At 38.3% G+C, this 24,716-nt stretch overlaps 1 protein-coding gene across 1 annotated transcript in view; it reads left to right on the forward strand.

Moving 5' to 3' along the window:
* ush2a (Usher syndrome 2A (autosomal recessive, mild)) overlaps window positions 1-24,716 on the forward strand; it is a 370,702-nt gene that overhangs the window by 137,413 nt on the left and 208,573 nt on the right. Inside the window, exons 30-36 of the mRNA XM_042333157.1 lie at window positions 861-1,064; window positions 1,196-1,276; window positions 8,411-8,596; window positions 8,988-9,101; window positions 14,938-15,099; window positions 22,555-22,714; window positions 24,114-24,285. Of these exons, the coding sequence (XP_042189091.1) occupies window positions 861-1,064; window positions 1,196-1,276; window positions 8,411-8,596; window positions 8,988-9,101; window positions 14,938-15,099; window positions 22,555-22,714; window positions 24,114-24,285 (1,079 nt within the window). The remainder of the gene's footprint in view (window positions 1-860; window positions 1,065-1,195; window positions 1,277-8,410; window positions 8,597-8,987; window positions 9,102-14,937; window positions 15,100-22,554; window positions 22,715-24,113; window positions 24,286-24,716) is intronic.

Raw genomic sequence — 24,716 nt, forward strand, 5'->3', positions numbered from 1 at the left:
TTTTATTTCTTGTTCACACACTGTGGAATCAGAGATAATGTCACAATGCTTCCAGGTTTTCAGTCATGTGGACTGCACCAGTTAAACTCAACTGCAGAATTGGAGATTTTTCCAACGTCATACTAACCACAGGATCGACACACAAATACATACATACATACACACACACACACACACACACATATACATACATACACACACACACATGCACAGTTCGGTCGGTCGGTGAAACGAGGAACTGAAAACATTTGAGAAATTATTATTAAGGCCTGTAAATTAATTCCAAATTGTGGATATATCCAAGTAATAGGGTGGTGGGGTATTTTCACTGCATCTTTATAATTTGACATAGATTCCAGATGCAGCTTTTAAGAATAAGAAACTATCATTTTAACTAGCAGTGAGTGTAGGTTTATTGTACTATATTAGGCACTTAACAGCCACCATGCATATCCAACCTTTTTATCAAAGTTGATCATGCAAACATCAATTTATGTTGATATATTAGCAAATTGTCCACCTATTGCCTGAAGATTTTTTTAAAAATTCACTAATGCTTTGACCTACATCAATATAACAATGTCCAGTGGTGTCACATAAATAGTCTTAATGACTGTCTGATACAAAATTGTTAAATGTAAAATCCATATGTCTTATTTGCCATGTAAGGTTACTTGTAATGTGCAGAGATATTTATTAGCCTAATGAAGGATAATAACTATTTCCCAAATTATTTTCTATTGGACTTATCCAGTACTGCAAAGAGAGAGAGAGAGAGAAAAAACAGACTGAAGGGCTCTGAAGAAACTAGCAGAATCATAGATCTGTCATTCCTGTTTATTGCTTTCATTATTTGCCAGGTTTCGGTGGTTGTATAAAGGATGTTAGATTTACAAAGGATGCTGTCGTAAACTTGGCGGCTGCGTCCACCATTGCTGTCAGAGTCAATCTGGATGGATGCCTATCAACTGACAGTCCTGGTAACTGCAGAGGAAATGACTCCATTCTTGTATATACAGAGAGAGCTCAAAGTGTGTATGATTATGGTTTGCAACCATTTACAGGTAAATGCCTTTTTTTACTGATTCAAATAAACACTTCAGCTAATTTTCAAGGTTTTTACCCTGATTTGAATGAATCTTTGACATTGGTATTTTTTGTCACATATATATATATAATATATATATAAATAAAGAATATTTATACAGAGTCATTGGATCAAATGAAGGAGGCTCAACATTTGGTCCTTGGGAGAGAGGCCGTACAAGAGAAACAGGTAATAAATCATTTGTTTCATCTTTTCATAATCTTGTGAATCTGTTTCGGTTTGTTAGTTATTTTTAACAGAGGAGCATTTGGCCCGGATCATAAACAATTAACGAAAGATTGCTAATTTTAGCTCCTGGCGCGTGATGGATCCAGCATTAATTTTTGGAAAACCAAAAGGTTTAGTTCATTTTAAAAAAAAGTAGCTCGACTTGAATAAAAGTTCTTATATTTTTGCCATCTGTACTTTCTATACTAGTAATATCACAGTGGATTATGATTGCCAAACATTCAGGTGAAGAAGCCCCTTTGGTTCGTTTGATAACTTCTAGAATACCAACCCTTTCCATTGCAGCGTGAAACTGTTTATTAAATGAGTAGTATTCTGGCTTCACCCTTGACTTGGTAATGCTCTCCAGGTGATCATTACCCTCAAAAACACCACTGAAAAGCTATGGTACTTGAGTACAATTCAGTTCACTAAACATCATTCTCACATACATAAAATCGACTAGAAATATGTTTCTGGTCTTCATAAATGCCAACTAATAAAATAGAAGGTTAAAAGGAAGATACGATTGAACAAATGGCAGCAGCTTAGGGATGAGTACGGTGCCGTGATTAATTCAGACTGCCACAGTGACATGGCTCTTTTTTCTCTTTGTCTCTTTTATCATAAATACATTGTGGTTTCACCACTGTGAGACACTATTATTCATATTATTTTGATCCTGAGTGTTGTTCAGATTGAAAACCTTTGCATTCTTCCTTCAATCCTTCGCTGCAGGTAACCCATAGAATTGATGTTTTGCTAAAACTGTAGAAAATGTGCAGGAATTCAGACAAGCCTCTAAATACCTCACCATAGAATCCAAATAGGAATAGTAGGTTTTTGAGAAGGTCTGGAGTTAAGAAGTCAGAAATCGATTCCTGGAATTCATTTTTTTTGGCCAATCACAGGTCTTTGCTTAGCAAGAGCAGTGTCTTTCATTGCATGGCACTCGTGTGTATGCTGCAGTCAAATGAATGAAGACTGATCATATACCTGTCCCAATAGACTGCTATTTATTTAGAATGGTGAATTCTGGAGAGTATGATTGAGGACTATAGTCTTTGATGTGATTCAACTGAACTCTTGCCTTTTTCAGTACCATGAGAGAGACCTATTGGTCAATCCTGCAAGACCTTATAATCTTTGCGTTTGATATAGTGCCTTATCATGTCTTCGAGACATCTCAAAACGCTTCACCGAATATACTGTAAAGTGAATTGACTGTACATTTTGTGGGCGAAACGTGGCAGCCAATTGCATACAGCGGTGTCCCACAAACAGTCGTGAATTGAAGTGACCCAAATTTTTTTTATTTTTGAAGGAATTATTACCCCCTGAAAAGCAATCCGCCAATCGATTAACAATCGATTGAGTTTCTACTTACTGCTAGGCAAACAGAGGCGTGTGGAGTAAGGAAAGTTGCCCAACATCTCACCCTGCCGGGAATCAAACACAGGTCTCTCGCTTGCAAGGCGAGTGTTCTAACCACTGAGCCAAAGGCATTATTATGTTGCAAGATGTAAGAAGCGGGTTTTAGTTTCAGGCAGTAGATAGCGTGTATCTCCAACTGGACCAATTTTTTTTCTTTGCTCCTATTAATCCATAAATCTATAATTCCTCCCCACCCCCTGGGGAAAATTTCATACTCTAATGGCTTTAAATTAGTGCGTCAAATGAGACAAAAGTGAGCTCTCCTGATTTGATTGTATCGCTAGCCATCCAGAACATGAGGGTGGAGGATAAATGGCTTTACTTTACCTGTCAACAGTAAGGTCACTTCAGATGACTATTGAGTCGTCAGTATATATTTATGTCACAGCTTTTAACACTTTGGATTCTTACCTAATGCACTAATACTACTATCAGGACAAGCGGCAGCTCATGAGGTGAGGCAAGTGAGGCACTGACTCAACCAGAATCTCCATGTCTCGCAGCAAGCATTGCGAGACCAGCTAACGGCAGCTGAGAGACAAAGGTGAGGCTCACTGATCAGGTAATCAGAAAATGCCCAAAACAAGCAGGAAAGGCAAATTCACAGAAAAAAAGGCCCCTTTTGTGAAAAAAAACATGGCCAGGTTTTAATAGTTGCAAATACCATTAATCCTATAATCCCATTTATCCAGAGACAGATCAGTTTGCAAATCATACTGGATTATGTGTCCACGGGCACCTCGAGGTTGTGTGGTGACTGAGAATCCTTGTGTAGAAGCAAACTTGGGATCAGAGAATTTGAGCTGCAAGACAGAAGGGGATGTTAGCGCAGCGATGTCCTGTTTGTCAATATCACCATTTAGACATCATTGGCTACCAAGAACTATGATTATGTCCGTTTCACTTATCCTAATATTTTCCTTAAAAGAATGATATTAAGCCCATCATAGAGACATGTCAAAGCATTCCTTACCTTGCTGCTTATTCAGCAGAGTGCTGCTGATTCCTCTACCATCTTGACATTCCCAAAGGCATGCTTCATATGGATGCAACGTCTTTTTCCCACAGTTTAATTGGAGTTGGTAAGAATCGAAAGAAGGACTCAGACCAATGAGTTGAAATGTCCTGAAATAATTCTTCATAAATAAGATATGAAATGGCGATGTGCTTGATCAAATAATCCTCACTGCATTAAGAAACTGTCTTTCAACACATACACATAAACACACACATTGTCAGTCTGTCTATGTGAGTATCAATATGTATTTATCTGTATAAACACTGGAGCTTAAATACTCCACAAAGAACAACAACAAATTACATTTGTATAATTCCTTTCATGTCGGAAGGATATCCCAAGGCGCTGGACAGTCAGGGATTTGTCTTGTGCAGTTACAGTATATACTATATCCTGCACAACTGCTTGTAGTTTAGCTAACTAATTAATTAATAATTAATCTAACTAATTAATAACATGGTCAAAATGGCTAACACCTACAAGCCTGGTTAAATGATAACAGATAGATTATGTTACATAAATTAAATCAAATCCAAAAAAATCACACGGAATGGGTTTCTGGTTCTATTCTCCCCCATCCCCCAGCTATTCTTACTGATAGAGATATGGATGAGTGCATGACCCTTCATCAGGACTGAAGTGATGGGCTGGGGGAGAACAGGTAAAAATAGTTTCTCTAAAAGTGAAGATTTTGAAAACTGATATTTATGAATAAATTAGAAAGGCCTTCTTGTCAATTCTGTTAAATTGTATTATTAAAAAGTATCCAAATATTTAATTCTATTTGTAAAGTTTGGAAAGTATTTTTTTTGTGTGGAAAGAACTGTTTTAGGATGGTGGTGAATTATCGCAAATACAGACATCGTTTCAAGACTTTCTGTTATGCACATGAGCTGCCTCTAACCTCTCTGGACATGACTGGCTTCCATCTTAAAAATCCCCAAAGTGGGTATTAAGTATTAAATTCACAGGCTGCTTTGACCCCAATTACTGCTTCTTTCATCAGCGAGTCAGGGAAGCGTATGAATATTTAGCTCCATAACTCAATGGAAAGAGACGAAAAATATATAAATATCTCTTCAACTTCGCTGTCAACTGCTGTACAGGGAGAAAAGCTGCTCTCAAAATTTCCACTCTGTACAGCAGACAGTCCTGTCATAAAGCACCTAAATATGGCAGATTTACTGCGGTACTAGGATGGCAGAAGTAGTTCTGGTCACAATGTTATCACACCACGCAATAAATTTGATATCAGACTGAAGTGTGATAACATCATTTACCCTAACAGGATATATCTCAACACCTGCGAGTCACATGAGGTGAACTGGAGGTTGTTAGGACACTGGAGTGGCGATTCCTGTTTGTTCTTGTATTCCTTCCCATATAAAGTGGTTCACAAGAGATCTATGCTTCAAGCAACTCACAGTGCATATGCTTGAATGAAAAATGGGCAAGAGCAAGGAGACAAAATTTACAGTATATTCTGTGAAGAGCTTTGAGACGTCTCTAAGACCTGTTAAGGTGCTATATCAAATGCTAGGATTATTATGTTTCCCAGGGTTGTTATATAAGTGGGGTGGGGGTGGGTTCTTGAGTGAGATTTGAATTATGATGCAGACCAGAAATGTCAGTGCATCTGTTACCTTCCAACTGGAAGGGAGCAATCAAGAACTTAAATCAGTGTGAGTGGATGCTAGCAATACGTTGAGCTGTGCTCAGTGAAGATTTTTCACAGTAGCTAGCAGGCTGAAATTGAAGAACATTGTAGACCTGCAGGAATATGAGGGTTTAATCCCAACTCCACACAACCTGAACTAGTTTGACATTGGATTAAACCCTGAGTTGTTGCCATAGAAATAGGGAACCTTGAGTCACACAATCCCCTTTGAAGTATTTGCACAGATGTCCATGGCATATGATCTGATCTCAAAATGCTACAATTTTTCCTCGCCTCCCCCAGTTGCAGCATATCTAAAGCAGATGGAACTGAAATTGAGAAAAGATTTTTTTTACAAAAACTAAATGGTGTTTTTATATGACAGGCAAATTGTACAAGTAGTGTTTTCTAAAATCGAATGGGTGTGAACTAAAATCAAATAAATGTTTCCTTTCATAAATGTAAAATTCCATTATATAAAATGCACAATTGGTTTTGAAAGGCTAATATGTATCAAGAACCCAGAGTGCTCCATTTATGTAAATAAATCAAGTGTCATTCATTAGGATTTCCATCAAATGGCTTAATTTGGGGGTAATTTAGAATGCTGGATTCAAACTATTGTTCTAAACAGTAGATAAGAAATCTGAACTTCTTTTTTAAAAAATGCTATTTTACTTATTTGCCTCCAAGCAATTGAAGTCTGAAGAAGTAAAACAAATTTCAACGGTTGGGGGAACTGTACAATCTTCACAGAGTGGCTTGTGAGTCCGTATAAAATTTCTGCTGAACTAATCATCCATCATCCTGCCATGAAGCTCCTTGGGTATTGCTACTGTATACCTTGTACAGTCATCTGTAATAAAAAATTTAACCATCTGGTTTTCTTGTCAATTTTGTTTCACTAATGATACATGAACTCAAAATTTATTTTTCACCAAATAAAAAAGCAAATGTGTAATCAGCATAAAGTGTTTTTCTTTAAATTTAACTTAGTCTGTTATCTCGAAAGTATGTGCTTTTGATATCGCATTTATCCTCCTCTAGCTCTTCAAGTTATCTTCACCTCAGACGAGACCTTTCAGTTGTTGCTTAATGTTCAATGTTTCCATTCTTCAAATATACAATTGTTCCTCAAGGATTCGATCAGCTTTTCTTAAAGCATTCCCTTTCACCTTTCAACAAATAATATTTTCTGCTTATGCTCTGAATTATTCAAGTGGAAGTTATAAATGTAAAATTTTTAAATTGCGCCTGAATTTACAAGGCCGAGAGTGAAAATGAAAATGTTGATAAGTTACATGTAGATCTCTTGAATTTATGGCTATGTAGTCCTTTAAGCCTATGAAACAGAGCAGTAAAGCATAGTAGGAAATGAGTAATACTGTAATACTACTCAATAAGACAAAAGAAGGTACTTTCTCTTTGCATATACACCATCTAATTGAGGCATTCATTGTAACCTGACCCTCACAATAATGATAGCAAAAGAGAATAAGGAATACAGGAGATTTTTTTTAACTAAGAGGAACAGGAACAAGGAACAGGAGCAAGGAACAGACAAGGAGTTTGGAAGCGGGACTGCATTTGACAGGTTCCAGTCAACAAAGATAATTCAGGGTTATTAGATTTAGAGACAAATACATTGAAGGAATTTTGAGGGAAATTGGATAGGCTGAATTGATAGTCCAGTCATGCCTAAAATTGTAACTTATTTATATTCTCTCACATAAATAATTCTGGCAAAAATGTTCTGTTTACAATTGGGATTGGGTACAAATCCTCTCTCCCCCACCCCTCCCCCATCTCCTCCTCCTCCTTCCATCCCACTATTTGGCTACCCACTGCTGTGCACACTTTGGTTCAGGAAGTATGCAAAAAGGTTGCGGTGATTTTCATAATGTTCAGTGAAAGTACTATTCAATGCACATTCAGTATCAGGTGTGGTCAGAGAAAAAGTGGGAAGGTTTTCATTGATGGGGATAAACTCCACTTCAGGAACAGTCCTCTTTAGCATCAGGCAAGACCCATCACTTGTGACTTCTCTTGTATTGAAGGTTGAATCTGCAATTACAAAAAAAAATTTCAAATTTGTGTTACATACAAAGCCCTCCATGGCCTCGCCCCACCCTACCTTTGCGTCCTCCTAACCCCCTACTAACCCTCCCGTTCCCTCAGCTCAGCCGGCTCTGGCCTGCTCCACGTCCCTCGACCCACCCGCCCCACCATTGGTGGGAGAACCTTAAACCACTCTGCCCCCAACCTTTGGAATTCCATCCCCCAGTCACTCCGCCTCGCCCCCTCCTTAGCCTCCTTCAAGTCCTGCCTCAAGACCCTCCTCTTCGACCATGCCATCAGCCACCCCCTTCCCCTCCCCTCCCCCCTCGACCCCAGCTCGGGTATGAAATGCTGTACACTGTCCAGCGCCATCCTCCCGGCATGAAAGGCGCTATACAAATGTAATCTTGTTGTTGTCTTAACCATTATACTACCTGCAAAAGTTCATAGGCATAGTTGTTAGCTGTGATCATCAACAAAACATCGCAACCCAATAAAGGATTTGAAGATATAGAAATATCTAGAAACATCTAAAAGTAGAAATATCTTCAAGTTGTTCTCAGTTGTAGACTGATGTATCCAATAATTCCTTTTATACATTTCAAGCTACTTTGAGCAAACACCTTAGAATATATTGCTGCTAAAAATCTGTGTGCTCTTTTCATGAAGTCATGATCATTCATTCAGAGTGTAATTGAAATAACTAAGCAGTACATTTTATGAAAATGACTATTTAAATGAATCAAAGAATGTTTGGGAAATAAATCAAGGATCTCAATTTTAATCAGAGTTGGGAAGTTGCAAATTTTGAATTATACTTTGGTTCATTTTTACACTTGATTCACTGCAGTTTTTAATAATGACTGATGTGTGGTGTTTTTGCGTGGGTTTGCTGCTTTCTACCCAGCTCTTATTTCTCTTTTCCCAGTTCCACAAAGTGTGCCGACTCCCTCAAGGTTTCACAGTATAAATGGTTACAGAGTTGAGGTGAGCTGGGACGAGCCTGCTGAGGTCAGAGGTGTAATTGAGAAGTGCATTTTGAAAGCATACAATGAGGACAGTCCCAGCACGCCCCCCATCAGGGCCGACTTTACCGACATCCATGCTCTAGCAGGTAAATGTTACAGACGGATGAAATAAGCAAGAAAATGAGTGGGTAATGAGTGCATTGCAGGCTGTGCCTTAATTGGAGTGAAGGCTGGGTGACACAGATATAGACACCTGTCCAATTACACACAGGACAAGGTGTTTACTGTTGCTGAATGGGCTACTCGAAGATGACGAGTCTTTCCGCCCACAGATTAACATAATGAAGAGGAACAGATTACAGAGTGGATGTTGGCCAAGGAGTCCAGCCCGGTGTGGCTTCACAAACTACACAAATGTCTGTGTGATGCAGTCACCTCGGCTGTGCACTTAATGGTTTTAATTTGATTGTTTCAAACTGTTATTTCTGTGTAATAAGGTAATTTACACTTGCCAATTCTTGTTTGTTCCTGTTACAGGAAACTTGACTGGCTTGATCCCTTTTACAAATTACAGTTTAACCATGACTATCTGCACGAAGGCTGGCTGTGCTGAAAGTGCACGTGCAAGAAACATCACTACCCCAGAAGAAGGTAGAGCATTTTAGAAGGTTTTATCCACCAGATTTCAATGATGAATAATAAAATAGGTGAAGAACTAAAGAATTGAAAAGCCATTTGCTGGGGAAAAAAACTCCAACCTAATTTGATGACAAAGTACATTGCCAGACCATAATTGCTCGATTTTTTTGGGGAAAATGAATCAAACTCGATACCCTTTAATGACATGCATCTTTAATAGCTGTAATGCAGATTAATGGGCTTTTTAATTGCTGTTACATTGTTCATGCAAGAGCCTCGTCGTTAATATGAGGCATCTGAAAGATTAATGAAAGCTTCTTCATTTTACTACAGCAGAGAAGTAAATCTAGAGACAGTCTGACTAAAAAGAATTGATTGTATGGCAAAGTATAAAACTGGAAATCAAATGCTCGATTTCCATGAGCTTATTAAACTGGCAAAGTTTTTTTTGCTAAGCTTTTTTTTAGTACATTCAAGTTTATCACAATAGTTTGTACATTATTATTTAACCTTCAAGATCATTATTCGGCTGTCAAAGTTATTTTTCTAGATAGATTTCGATTTTGCCATGAAGTCTAAACATAGACTCTGATGTGCTGCATATCCCAGAAGACAGTTCAGACCACAACCCCAACCATATAAATTTCATTCAAAAGTGCAAATGACGTGGAACTTTTAGTGCCAAGGAACAGATTCTTGTACGGAAACATATAATAGATTTGCTCTGCGGGAGTATGGAGGAGTAATTATCATTTTTTTTAAATAATCTAATTTGGTTACTGTTCCTCGAGTAGCTAAGTGAAACTGTACATGAGATTTAACTGGAAGTTAAATGAGGAAGAAAATAATGAACTAGAAAGAGCTAGCATTAAAATACTCAAAACTCTTTGTTTATCTGAATTAAAGTAGTAGTTGTGATGCTTTACAAACTTAATGTAAAACAACTAGCATAGCTGCTCAGTTTGTGGCATGGTTGAAACAGTTGCAGTGCTTACAGTCAGTTCACTTTGATCCTCTTTGTTATCATTATAGGGTTAGAAAAAATATATACACATTAAAAAAGAGTCATGAAATAATTACACAGATAGAAAAATCCAGTTAAAATGTATAACTAATTTCCAGATACTGCGTTTTTAAGCACTGAGCACTCACCATCTATGATGAATTGGGTTTCTTCCTATTTCCTGTTTTTAGTTATGTGGAAATATTTTCAGGACATTTTGACTCACTATCTCCAAGTTGTCTCAGTTTCTTCTTAAGTTTAAACTGGAAGTTAGGAATAAGGCACCTGTAATTCACGGCTGTTGTGGGACATTGTCCTGCGCAAATTGGCTGCCACATTCGCCTACAAAGTGCTCAGTAACTACACTTGATAGTGAATCATACAAAGCACTTTGAGATGCCCTCTTGACGTGAAATGTGCTACATCAAATGCTAGGATTATCATTATTATAAGGGATAAACCTAAATGATTTTCTGCATAGATTATTTCATTTAGGTAAACACTAGGTATATTCTGTACCGTGTGTAAATCATGCATAAACGCAGCTGTGCTATTCACCATGTGTAAACACATGTGTACAGCAGGAATTACATAATTAACAACTAATGCAAAGGATATGATTTTGGGTGTAACTTGTTCTTTACACAACAGATGTTTGTCATTCAGACCAACACATTTATTAAATGCAAGAGTCATTGCAGATGTATTTATTGCTTCACTTTTAAGACCAGCACATATTTAACATAAAAACAATCATATATTTAAGGAGTGACTTTTAAGAAGCAGATTGGTTCTGTGGTTAAAATAAAATCAGCTTGCACCTTTGTAGTTGTTGTTCAAATCCCAGAGTAATTAATATCCGAAATACACTATAAGCACGATAGATTATGATATTATTCGTTCCAGGACAGTTTAAAAGAAAGGAAAGCTGCTTTAGAAGCTCCAGAAGGAAAGTTAATTTGATTGTTGTTCAACTTGTATTAAACAACAAGATTGCTGATGTTTTCTATTAACTAATCCAGTCTCAACAGTGTTGGTTTAATGTGACAAACTACATTTCCACTGTAGCAACACACAGACGAGAGGATATACACAGGTGAGAGGATATACATATACAAACATGGCTCCATGATGTGATAATGAGCAAATCAAAGACGACAGCAACAACAACAACAAAATTACATTTGTATAGCGCCTTTCACGTCGGGAGGGCGTCCCAAGGCACTGGACAGTCAGAGTTACGGAGCTGAGGGTCGGAGTGGGGGAGTGGGGAGGGCAGGGGGTGAAGCAGGGAGATCGAAAGCACGGCCGAAGAGGAGGGTCATGAGATGAGTCTTGAAGGTGGTGAGGGAGGGGCGAGACGGAGGGACTGCAGGATGGAGTTCCAGAGAGTGGGTGCAGAGTGGCGGAAGGCCCGCCCACCGATAGTGGGGCGAGCAAGGCGGGGAACGTGAAGCAGGCCCGGAGCGGAGGGAGCGGACAGGGTGGTGGGGGTTAAGAGATCAGAGAGGTAGGGAGGAGCAAGACCGTGGAGGGGTTTGAAGGCATGGACCAGGATCTTGAACAGTATCCTCTGTGTGATGGGAAGCCAGTGGAGTTGGCCAAGGATGGGGATGATAGGGTCACGGACCCTGGTGCGGGAGAGGACATGGGCTGCAGAGTTCTGGATGATCTACAGCCTGTGGAGGGAGGAGTTGGAGAGGCCGACAAGCAGTGAGTTTGCATAGTCGAGCCTCGATGCAATGAAAGCATGTATGAGAGTTTTAGCGGCCTGCGATGTGAGACAGTGGTGGAGCCGGGTGACATTGCTGAGGTGGGGGAAGGCAGATGTGGGGTAGAAAGGATAGTTGAGGATCAAACAAGACCCCAAGGTTCCGGACTGGCTTAGTAAGGTGGAGTGTGCAACCGTGGATGGTGATGCTGTCAGCGCCTGAGATGAGGAGGCGCTGACGGGAGCCAATCAGAGAGCCTCAGGCTTGTTGACGTTCAACTGAAGAAGGTTAGCTCTCATCCAGGACTTGATGTCCGACAGACATTCTGTCAGGACAGCGGTGGTCCTGGAATCAAGGGTGGAGACAGAAAGATAAAGTTGGGTGTCATCCGCATACATGTGGAAGTTGACCCCATGTCTGTGGATGATGTCACCAAGAGGGAGCATATAGATGTTGAAGAGAAGGGGACCAAGGACAGAGCCCTGAGGAACATCGCACAAGATGGTCTAGGTGTTAGAGGAGAAGCCGTTTGAGGAGATGAAGTGCAGGAGGTGCGAGAAGTACGATCTGAACCAATCAAAGACAGCACCATGGAGGTTGAGACTACATATTTCCTTATATGCAGTCCTGTAAGGCAACTGAAGTGACACCCATTGCATTTCACAATCACACCCAAGCTAATTGTATTATTTTAAATGAGAATGAACTGCAATAATCTGTACTGTAATGTGGTTTATTTGTAAAAGGATCCTTGGGTGACGAAAATCCCTTAAAACATTTATATTCCTGTTCTGGATTGATCATTTACTCTTATCGTATTTTTATACACATTTTACTGATCGCTGAATGTTTGTCTGAACCAGACCACTTGTTTGAAAACGTATAGCAAGATTGACATTAATAGGACCATGAAGTAGTACAAACTGCATGCTAACTGCTCACCTACAGCAAAGGCTATTGATTTTTTTTCATGAAGTGCTGGAATTGTATGATATGCAGAGTCTGATATTGACATTCGAACTTGACTTAGGTAAGTAAATTCTGACCTGGGGCATGTAGCGTATCCATCATTGCCAGAGTTTCTGTGTTGAAAGATATAGTGATGCCATTTGATGTTTGTATTCTGGTATTATAGTCCTCACACTACAGATGTGTTATTGACATTATTACAATTATGCTTGTTGGAAGCACTATCTATTTTATATTTAAGAATGCATCAATGCATCAAATAACAATATTGGTTATTTTTTAAAAATAAATACATTTCACATTGTTAATTAGTTTGCTGGTAGATCTGAGGTCTAAATGTTTTGCATGTGGAAAACAGATGAAAATTCAAAAATCTAATTTGTGCCCGTTAAGTTAATTGATGGACTGACAAAATAAGCCATGCTTTAAGGGATAGCTCAACTAAAAAGTCAGATTAAAAGATTATTTACCATTCAAGCTAGTTTTCTTTTGCATCATATGAGCAACTTTGTTGGCATCCAGCCAACAAGCTGTGTTTAAGTCATAGTATAGACCTGCCGAATCCCACACCGATTTGGGTGCAACATCTCCACTGAGATTTAGGGAAGGTCATGGTCATGATCTGGCAGTGCAGCATCGCTGTGTCAGCTCTGCTCAAACAGCTATTAAAATGTTAAACAGGTAACAAAATGTCACAGTGTCATGATGTATATTCAAGGCAACCTACTTGTGCAAGTCTCACCCCTTACACTGATAGACTCGCGTCAGTGAATAGATATGCAATGGCAACCACATGGCAGAGAGTACTTATAGCATTCACAGGGCTTGCCCAGCACTGCCTGTTAGGATTGCAGAGCTGAGAACAGGTCTATATCTCCGGAGACTCATTGATAAATCAAACGTGCTTACAATCCTCCGCAATGCCTTGGATTACTGAAGATCTGCCTGGATTTGCCAAGAGAGTTTTCTCCATGCCTAGTTCAACTTCCAGCATACACTCTTACCCTTTCCCCCTTTAGGATTTTGTTTAAACACGTTACTCATGTAATCATTGGCAACTGGAGGAAGGGCTGACTAGACCACCCCAGGAGTCAAAAACAGAATCTTCCAAAGTTTATGTCTACCAATTGAGTTTACTCAGGATGTACCTTCATCAGTAGATAGCTATAACAGATGGAGTCAGGTTATATAATGATACTAATTACAAACCTTGCATTTGGTATTGCACCTTTCACTTTGGGAGGACATCCCAAAGCACTTCATAGGATCTACTGTGACGTGGAGTAGCTGTGTACTTGTAGGCGAATCCGGCAGCTCAGTTGCTTGCAACAATATCCCACAAACAGCCGTGAAATGAATCACAAATTCTATTTTGGGGGATTGTTGTCCAGGACATCAAAAGAAACTCCCTTCTATTTTCTAATAGTGCCATGGGATCTTTAACAGACAAACGGGTTTAACATCTCATCTGAAAGATGGCATCTTTGACAATACAACACGCTCCCCACCCCCACCACCAACACTGCTTTGGAATGTCATCTTAGACTATTTAAGTTCAAGTTCTGATGTGGAGCTTGAACCCACAACCTTCTGACCTGGAGGCGAGAGTGCTGAATCACAATATGGCATGCACAATGGAAGCTCTTTTATTTCCCCCAAAATCCAGAGTACTATCATGTATGTGTGAGCACATCAATTTGGTATCCTGCATTGTGTACATGTCAGTGCCTTTCACTAGTGCTTCATGTTTAGGAGGCAGTTGGAGTTCCAAGTGTTTGCGCCAAATGATGTAGCAAATATATTTGGAAAAGAGTCTTCTGAAATCGCCATTACTTGTGAATCATATTACAACATTATTATATTTACAAAGATAGAAACACCTTAAAACTTCCCTTGCATTTGACAAAGTGCCTTTCATGTCGGGAAGATGTCTCAAAGCACTTCACAGGATTTACTGTAAAGTGTAGAGACAGTGTATTTGTAGGCAAACCTGTCAGCCAATTTGTGTCTAGGAATTCCCATAACATTCCTGAAGTGAATGACTATTACCTATATTGAGCAGCTTTCAATTGAGACAATTCAGTGAATTTGATTTTAAAACAAAAAGCACACCAAACAGATCTCTCCTTAACTGTAATAAACTAATATGATTTTTCTTTTGTAGCTCCTGAAGATGTTCGGACTCCATCTGCTGTTGCTTTGTCTAATTCATTACTGGTGTCATGGCCTTTGCCAGAACAACCAAATGGTATTATCACCCATTATTCTCTGTTCAAAGAGGATCGCCTGATCTACACAGGACACAAACAAACATTCAACGTGACTGGTAAGCTTTAGTATTTCAGCATTAGTACTGAGAGATGAAATGACCTATTATGTGTGATCGTGGGGGGAAAATGTTCACTAATTTTCTTGCACCGAATTTCAAAATAATAATAATAAGCCTTGCATTTGATATAGTGCCTTGTAACGTCTTTGAGACATCTCAAAACTCTTCACAGAATATACTGTAAAGTAAATTTACTGTATGTTTTGTGGGCGAAACGCAGCAGTCAATTGCACACAGCAGTATCCCACAAGCAGTCGTGGATTGAGTGAGCATATTATTATTATTTTTTTTTGTGTGAGAAATTCAGTTTTTGCATCTTGTGAGCCAAGTTTCATCATATAATGGAGTGGGCGAATCCTATTCCGATTTAGGTGCACAATCTCTTTAGCACTGAGACTGAGGCAAAAGCCATGGTCTGGTAGTGCCCATCGAGAGACTCCAGAGATACTCCGCATGTGACTTTCTTCTCCATTTTCATCTCCTTCCCTACACTGGAAAAACAAATTCTTTTAACACCAAAGCTACAGACTTCACTCAGCACCACCCTGCTTGATGCAGCGCAGATAAGGTATTAAGCATTGCAAGCCCCCAGAACCTGCATCTGTTCTTGTTGTGAGGCATAGAGCACTAACATGCGATCCCCAGCCCTCAGTCATCTTACATTGGCATGCCTCATCCAGTGTCAATTGGATATGCCCCATTAAGATAACTGAAGACTAATTAGGATGTGGCCCATGATCTTTTAAACTACATGCATGCTAACATCCTGCAATGACCATGTTCACTTAGTATTATTTTATAACCTAGAATGTATCACTACACCCAATTTTATATCTTGTAGTGGCTGAGAGTACTGCCTTTCATTTTTCTTTGAATGCAAAACATCTTCCTAATTATGACAAGTTATTAGGTGTAACGCATTATGTGTATTGTGTATCCCACATAAGCATAGGCAACAGTTAACAGGCAAGCATCTGAAAGAAAAATCCTTAACCATGGCTATAAATTATGTATCGTTCTAATCTTTTAGTGTTCATCTGTTTATTTCATAAAATAAGATCAATGAAGTTCCCCAACAATAGCAGGAAATCAATTGGAAAATAGTGCATCATTTATAGCTCTTATTGTAAATTATAGCTTGTTTGACAGTAATCGGGTAGGCTCCCACGCAGCAGATGTAATTTCTTGTAACACATCTTCAGATAATGTTTGTTGATCCATTTCTAATGCATCTACAGCGATCTGTTTTTCTTGTCCTGGATGCTTGATCTTATGCAAATAATATAATCCTTAGAATGCTGAAGATTGCCTTGTTACCATTAATAGGATGGGAATAGATTGTCACAAACCATATTGCAGGAAGTCATCAAGCTAATATCTAACCTGATAGAAGGTCCAAAGGACTGTTATTGTATATTGGGAAAGGACTAAATTGTTGTTTGCAGGCAGGAACTGGGTGGGGAGGAGGGGCATGTGGCCATGTCAGAGTGAGTGCTTCACTGCTGCGAGCTCTCCTGATGCTTTTCATCCATTTAAACTGCAATACAAACAGGTAAAACAAACTATCTTTAACTATCAAACAGATTCAACAACAACGTGCATTTATATAACGTACTTCATGCTGGGTAGTGTCTCGGAGAGCTTTAAGCATTCCACACAAATCTCTGACTTGAATAATTAGCTACACTGCCCAAAGCTACTTACCCTGCACAAAATGGTAATGATCCCTGGCTGATTCAACTAAGGACAATACCAACTTCCACTCAGGCCCTGACAATTAAGGCTAACTCAATACAGACTAGCACTGACCAGTGACTAGCAGCTGAACGGTCCATTACAGCAGATCACAGTGATATTCAGGGGCTGCAGATAAAAATGGTGGGGAATATTTTAAAGTAAATAGAAAACTAGTGAGAAGGCAGCGGAGATCGTTCAGGCCATAATAATGTAGATCTGAATGTTTTTCCTAGGGGAGCTGAAGGCCCAATGAGTGAGCTTTCAATGCAAAAATACTGGGTTGAAAAAAAGTAGTTTGCTGCTGTCAAAACCAGCAGAGCATACAGAACAGCACCTTCTAGAAACTCAAGTGCCTGAGGATTTTAATTGTTACATTCCTCAGATTTCCAGATGAAGTCGATCATCCGAGTGGCCAGGGATAAAAGCTCTCTTGTACTTAGTGGTATCAAAATCTAAATGAATGCTGTTTTTTTCACCTGGGATCACCAAGGCTTCCTGCAGTGAAAAGGATCTCCAGGCTGCTGAGCTAATGTGTCATTTATACTACCCATTAAAATGTATCTTGGGAAAGATGGACAGACAGTCCCAATTGTTTACTTCTCCTCAAATGGATTAGCGGGTATTGGGAATCAAAACAAGCTGAAGGAGTGATAAGCTAGGAAGACTAAAGGAGATTTCATGCAGTAAAACGGAACTAAAGTTTCAAATAAGAAATGCTATTCTTTCCCTGGTGATATGCTATGTATGTTCTTCTGCAAGAAGAAAGGGCTTGTGAGCTGCTTCAATGACTTTGTGACGACTGTGTCATACTAAAGGTGTTAGGAAAAAGACAAAACATTGTTCATTATGAATAAGATTAAAACAGAGATAATATACTGGTAAAGTACATAGATTTCCAGCAATAAAACGTATGAGAGATAGATATGTATAATTGAGTGTAATCAAAACAGTGATCTAGAAAACTGATTTAGTATGAGATATATGTCACCCAGTAGCATGGATTCAATCGAGGTATCTGAATCTCTTTGATCCTCTACCCCATCATGGGAGGATGGTGAAATAAAGAGCAAATATACAGTCAATTCACTTTACAGTGTGTTCTGTGAAGCGCTTTGGGACGTCCTCCTGACGTGAAAAGCGCTATATCAAATGCAAGGATTATTATTAAATGGATGAGGATATGAAGTTAATAGTTGGTAAATTGGCGTAAATTGGCGGAAGGCAACAGTTCAATAGGCGACATGGCAACATTTTATCTCAGCATCTCAAAATAGACCACATCTCTTAGAATAATTAGGGAATGTCTTTATGGGGAAGTTTATTGGTAAAATTTGAAAGGGAATGTAGTTACAGTACAGTAACTGTAATAGTTCATTTTATAGCTCCTTCATGTGGGGTAAAAGTCTAATAGCATTTCGGATAATAACCTTTACCCTTGATATAGAGCCTTTCATATCAGGAAGACATCTCAAAGCGCTTCACAGAATATCCTGTAAAGTAGAGTGACTGTGTGTTTTGTGAGTGAAAGGGAACTGCAATGTTACCCCAAACAGCCATGCAGTGAATGACCAATTTTATTTGGGGAATTGTTGGCCAGGGAGACATTGGAAAAAAACTCCCTTCTCTTTTTGGACAGTGCCACGGAATCTCTAATGTCCACTTGAATAGGGAGAGTTGGGGCCTCGGTTTAATTTCTCATCAAAGGCCCACCCCTACAACCATGCAGCATACCTCTGGTACTGCAATGGAGTGTCATCTTAAATGATATGAGTTCCAAGTCCAAATGTGGGGCTTGAACTCCCATCTTTCTCATTTGGATGCGAGAGTGCTACCAAACTTCTACTGTACTTCGACAGTCGGTGCTAACAGTTACAATCTACATGCGGGTTAGGTCAGATGACAGCCTTGGTCTATTAGAGCTGCAACAAAAAATGGACAACATTTTAAAAAAGTTAATGAGATTACTGTTCTGGAATAATTACAACATGTAAGTAGCGGGTAATAAGGCTCAGTGTCTTATACTGGAGTGAGAAGGGTATAACACGTAAAGAGAAAAAGAAAGAATTCACAGTAAATATTTTTTGCTCTGTTAAGAGATCACATGTATTGTGTTTGAACCTGTCTCCTAGATCTCTCAATTCACATCTGATAAAGAGATTGTCATCTTGGCAGGTGTTCATTGTCTTTGGTGATGAGATCTGTGAATTTACGTCTCACGGAATACAGTAAGGAATGAGCACAAACGAGTATCTCCCAAGTGCAAGATACAATTAATCCATTTTAAGACTCTTAATCAGGTATATTACTTACCAGACTGGGGTTGATGGGGATTAGTGCATCTGGTACATGTTGGAATTGTAGGGAGGGCAATGGGTGCTCCTCCACAAGCAGAATATTCTTGCACATCGTGAAACCACAGATTCCAAAGCAGGAATTCTGAAAAGCCATTCTTGACAATAAATCATCACCATAAGACAGAACAAATTGGGCTGGGATTTGCAGTCAAGACGCTGAATCTACATGCAAGAAATTTAGGGATCAATGCGAATTGGATAAGACAATACAATTTACAATTGAATAAGACATGGGATCGTAGAGAGAATTTCAGTCTAGCTACAGAATAAATAAACATTAAATATGATATGGAACCCTACTAATGTCAACAACAACAACTTCCATTTATGGAGCACTTTGACTTCCGTAGTATTTTTAAAAAATCTTAGAAGGGTGTCGGTATAGCCCTCAGGAGAAATAAATTCAATAGCATAGGAAGTGGAAATAACAGACTTGTAAGTAATATATTGGTGTGTACGTATTCTTTTGTTGCAGGAAGGATTATCGTATGTGTACTATTTTAAATACTTTTGTGTATGACAAATAAGGCATTTTGCTAAACCGAGTTGAAACACATATTTCAAAATATGTAAGGCTTTCAACTTTAGTTACTTGTGAACAAAAAATTCCCACATTTTTTCTTAATTGTGTGCTTTTGTTTTTTAATGTTCAGCAAAACTAAATAGGAATTATTTAAGTACCACACAAAAAATCCGTAATTTTTAAAATTAGTTGCTTCACCTAATATTAATTATAAGAATGAGAAAATTGCTAAATTATAAATAAAATATATGCAAGATATGATTTATATTATCAATGAATAGTTAAATATTTTAGATTAGGTTACATTTGATATTTTTATGGTTTTAAATGGGCCACTTAGTAATACAACAGACATTTAAAATATGTCTTTGTAGAAAGAATACTGGTTCAGTCAAGTTTTGATTAACACACGTCTTTGGAAACTGCATAAGCCACACGTATCCTAAAACCTCATTTTTAAAACATGTTAAAAGTATTTAATTTTCTTGACCGTTTTCCTCACACAGTGGTTAATAAATGTCCACTTTGTTCTGTTTAATATCTCAGAAAGCTTTTGATCCAATAGTCTTTCTCTTTTTAATTCTGCTAGATTGAATTAAAATTTAGGAGTATTGGGAAAATTACTTTCGTTTGTTTCTTTAAGAATGAAGTGATCCTGTTAAGGACAGTGTCAGCATTACAATACAACATTGTCATGTTGTAAATGTATCAATGAACCTTTTATCCCATCCACCACACAGTCATAAGTGCCTCAAGACATGCACACCAAGGCAAAGATGTGCTTATTTCTCCAGCTCTTAACAAAATCATAGGAATGAGATTCAGCTAATGCCCAAACCTAATAACATCAGCTTACTCAAATGTACAATAGTCCCTGTGAAAGAAATATTCATTATTTTGTGAATAGGCATTTCTGATACTTTTCAAGACAAAAGGTAGATATATTTAACAAATTATTGTCACATTTTTGACATGCTGAGATAAGTAGGCAGCGCTGTGGCTTTTTTTTCTTGATGTTTGACCTTTATGCAAAGACACAGTTTCCAAAACTCTGATCATAAAAACACCATGCAGGCCCACACTTATAATGCAAAATCCCATTATAAGATCAGATCGAAAAGTTTGCTCGTGTTAGCAAATGGCACACGAAAGACAATCTTTCCATTTTGCCTCTCCCACTGTAGAACTTTTTGATATACCATGTATTCTGAAATAACATGCATTATTCATGGTTATTCATAAGGGCAATGGAGTGATATCGGAGATGGGATTAGGAGGGTTGGGGGCTCATAACACTGGCATGGACTAGTTGGGCTGAATGGCTTGTTTCCGTGCTGTAATGTTCAATGTAATAATTCCACTGCCAACAGAAGCTATAGAAAAACACACATTTTACATAGCTTCCAAAACAAAATCTAATGTGCAGCATTTTGTAATGTTGAGCTTAGTACCATAAGTAACTTAAATGTGTGGAATTCAACAACAACCTCTTGCACTTATATAGTGCCTTTCATGCAAGGTAGTGTCCGGAGCTCAAATCAATCTGTTGCATGCTTGCTTGCGTTTTATATAATTTATTTTACTATTAAATCAAAATGATCCTGTTGCTAATTAGCTGTTGCCTTTGCATGTATAGTCCTGTTTATTGTCTCTCCTGGCTCCATTCACTGAAGTTCTTTTGATATATGTGTACAAGAACATAAAATTGGTCATTCAATTCATGGCACATTGTAGGGACATTGCTGTATGCAAACTGACTTTGGTCTACAAAATACAAGACCACACACTTTACAGTAAATCCTGCGAAGTGCTTTGAGACGTCTCCGCAGCATGATTAGGTGCTATATAAAAATGCAACAATTATTTTTCGTTTAAATGGTTCTGAGCACTCAGGAGCTAAAAAGTGCTTAAAAAGTGTTACAATCATTTACTTAATTATAATCTGGTGTAGGAACTGGTTATATTTGGAGATCCTGGGAAGGAAGGTGGATTATATATCTCTCGTGAGTTATTTTACCAAATTTAGTGGTGTGGGTTTATATTGAAATTTCTCATGATAATATCAAGATCCCCAAGTTTAGTAAATTTGTGGTCCTCAAGTCATCATTTCATTTCAACTATGTAGATTAATTATGATCTCTCATTCTGTTTGGCCTCCTTAATGACATCATGGTAGTTTCCTGGTTGATATTGGTGGGAAAAAGGAGGAGATTTGCAGATTTTTATTTTACATAAAGGGTTGTCAACACAAATGGTATTGAAGCCAAATTCACAATAACATAAATTGGATAAATACTTGAGGAAAAATAGTATCAGCTAGAGGAAAAGACTAGGGGATTGGGTTATAGCACCAGTGGGAAACCAGCACCAGACTTGATGTGGTTCTTTGTATGTAAACTTTCCATGATTCTGTCTGTGCTCTCTGTTTAAATACTCTCTATTGAAAGCCATGAAAAAGCCGTATAAAGACAACTTGGCTGCCAGCTAAAGAAGGATATGTTGAATAGAATGCAAAATTTTTTTTCGGGGGGGAGGTGTTGGTGGGAGCAGAAGAGATAAATAAACTGTGCAAAAATGTCAAAACATAATAGGATAACAGCTCTATTTAATAAAGGTTATTTTCATTGTACCTTCATCAAAGGCTTTGTGTGCAGTCAAAGTGCAACTTTGGTCGATAAACTTCACCAAGTAGAAAACACCTGTATATGAAACATTATTAAACATTTTTAAGGAAATTATGACAATTGATCAGAATACGAGAGTAATGACGACATTTAAAGTGTTTAAGGAATCTTAATTACTAATGGAAAACTGAATATGAATCTTCTCATCCTGCAGGGTTAGCAGCCTACACCCCGCACCGCTTTGTGCTTGAAGCATGCACAGTCGTTGGCTGTACAAACAGTTCCCGGGTCACCTTGCTCACAGCACAGCTGCCACCTTCTCACGTCGATGCACCATCCCTGACCATCCTGGACTCGAGAAGCATATACGTGCAGTAAGCAGCCTTTTCTACAGACCATTTATGTCCAGGGTTATGTAACAATCTCCAGAGAATTCAATTGGGATGAAGTTTGTGACAGAAAATTTAATTTAAGATGATTAAATGCATCAAAGTGATTAGTGATACTGTGAACCTTTGATTATTATTTGCTGCTCAGAAGCCAGCTTAATATCCTTCCTGGATTTAAAGCAAATCAAGTTAAACTACCTGCATTTTGAAGTGATGTGCTTTTGACTATAGGGCTCGACTTCAGAAAGTAAAATTTGTTCATTTTCTTTAAAATTGTATCTTACCATTGTATTTCATGAGATTTAGGGATATGTTAGGATGGGAGACCCAGAGCCTAGATCCATAGATTTATATATAGTAGCGAAACAAGCCATTCGGCTCAACTAGTCTGTGCTGGTTTTATATTCCACATAAGCCTCCACCCATCCTAATCCCCTCTCATTATACCCTGACCATGAATTGAATGCATTAAACCCTGGGGGAGTGCTGGCCTTCCCTTTCAAGGATTGTGCTGATATTGCCTTGCTGCAGGACTCTCCTCTGCACTTGACAGAGAATGACAACGCCCTTGAGGAATGGGAGGTTCTTCTACCCCAAGTCAATCACTCACTCCTTCATTGCAGGGGAAAGGGGTTGGTGGTGCTTGTCAGAATTCCCGTTGACCCACACAAATTCCATTCCCGAAATAGATCGCATTGGAGTGGAATTCCCATGGGTCAGCATGACATACTCCCGAATGCTTGAAGGAATCTCCCCTTCCCCCTATTTACCTGAATCAGATTATTTTTTATTAAGGAATCTTGTTGAGAAATCCACAATTTTAACATGATTGTTACTAAAATGTGACAAGAAAGAAATGCATTTCCAAGATTTAAAAGGTCAAGATTTTTGGCAAAAATAAAACTTATTGATAGTAAACATATTTCACAAAATGTTTAATTTAAAAAAGTGGTATTGTTATGGCATAAGGTTCCTAGATGTAGCATGTGAAATTATTAAAGGGAATAGATGATCAAGAATTAAATACTTGCTCTAATAATACCCTCGAGATACTCTTTCCAAAAATGTGTAGTCTCATAAAAGACGAGCTGAAAATGATATAGAAATTTTCCTCTGAATTATGGAATTTACATGTTTATAATAATACTTGGAAAATTTTGTTGCAGTTTTCAATATGGGCCCCAGTTGCTTAGTGTCTTAATATGATGGGAAGCAAAAACAATGGATCGGTTATTTATAAATAAATTTGTAAAAAAGATACAAAATCCAATATGAAAACCTAAAATAAATTGTTCCTAATGGTTAAACTATTATACCAACTGCACCTTAATTCTCTACAGTTGAGTCAGAACCTTATTGAGTTGTATTTTTCTGACAAATTTAGGTGGAGGGCACCAGCAGAAGTTAATGGGATTCTTGAGCGCTACTTACTATATGTCTCAACCCCTGAAGGCAGTTTTAACACCACAGATTTGGTGTATAATAGCTCAGACCTATTTTTGGATTTCACCATGAGACAACTGGTTCCTGGCACCAGATACTTTGTGAGACTGTCCGTGAGTATCATATTTTGCTGAAGTCAAAAATATTTAATACAACAACAAGATTACACTTGTATAGCATCTTTCATGTCGGGAGGACGTCCCAAACAACTTTAATAGCAACAATAATTTGATTAAGATGTAAATGAGAGTGCAGATCAGGTGCTGTTTTATTGACTGCCCATTAGTAACTGGGTCTGGACAATTGTAAAGATTGAGGCTATGTGAAGTTGAAGGAAATGGAATTTTTAGCCCAAGTTGAGAAACTTCAAGGCTCTTTGCATGTACATTTTTGCCAAATTGAAATCTTCAAGGTTTCCTGCCTATTTCAAGTAATAACAGCATGCACTTGCAAAAGGACAGATGCTGCTCTTTGTAAGTATTTCTCATTCTAAGTGAAAACAATTAACAATGTAATTCCCGTTGACTGGCATCACAACAGTGCC

The sequence above is a fragment of the Callorhinchus milii genome, unplaced genomic scaffold, assembly GCF_018977255.1.
Source record: "Callorhinchus milii isolate IMCB2004 unplaced genomic scaffold, IMCB_Cmil_1.0 Scaffold3, whole genome shotgun sequence".
Classification (NCBI taxonomy): domain Eukaryota; kingdom Metazoa; phylum Chordata; class Chondrichthyes; order Chimaeriformes; family Callorhinchidae; genus Callorhinchus; species Callorhinchus milii.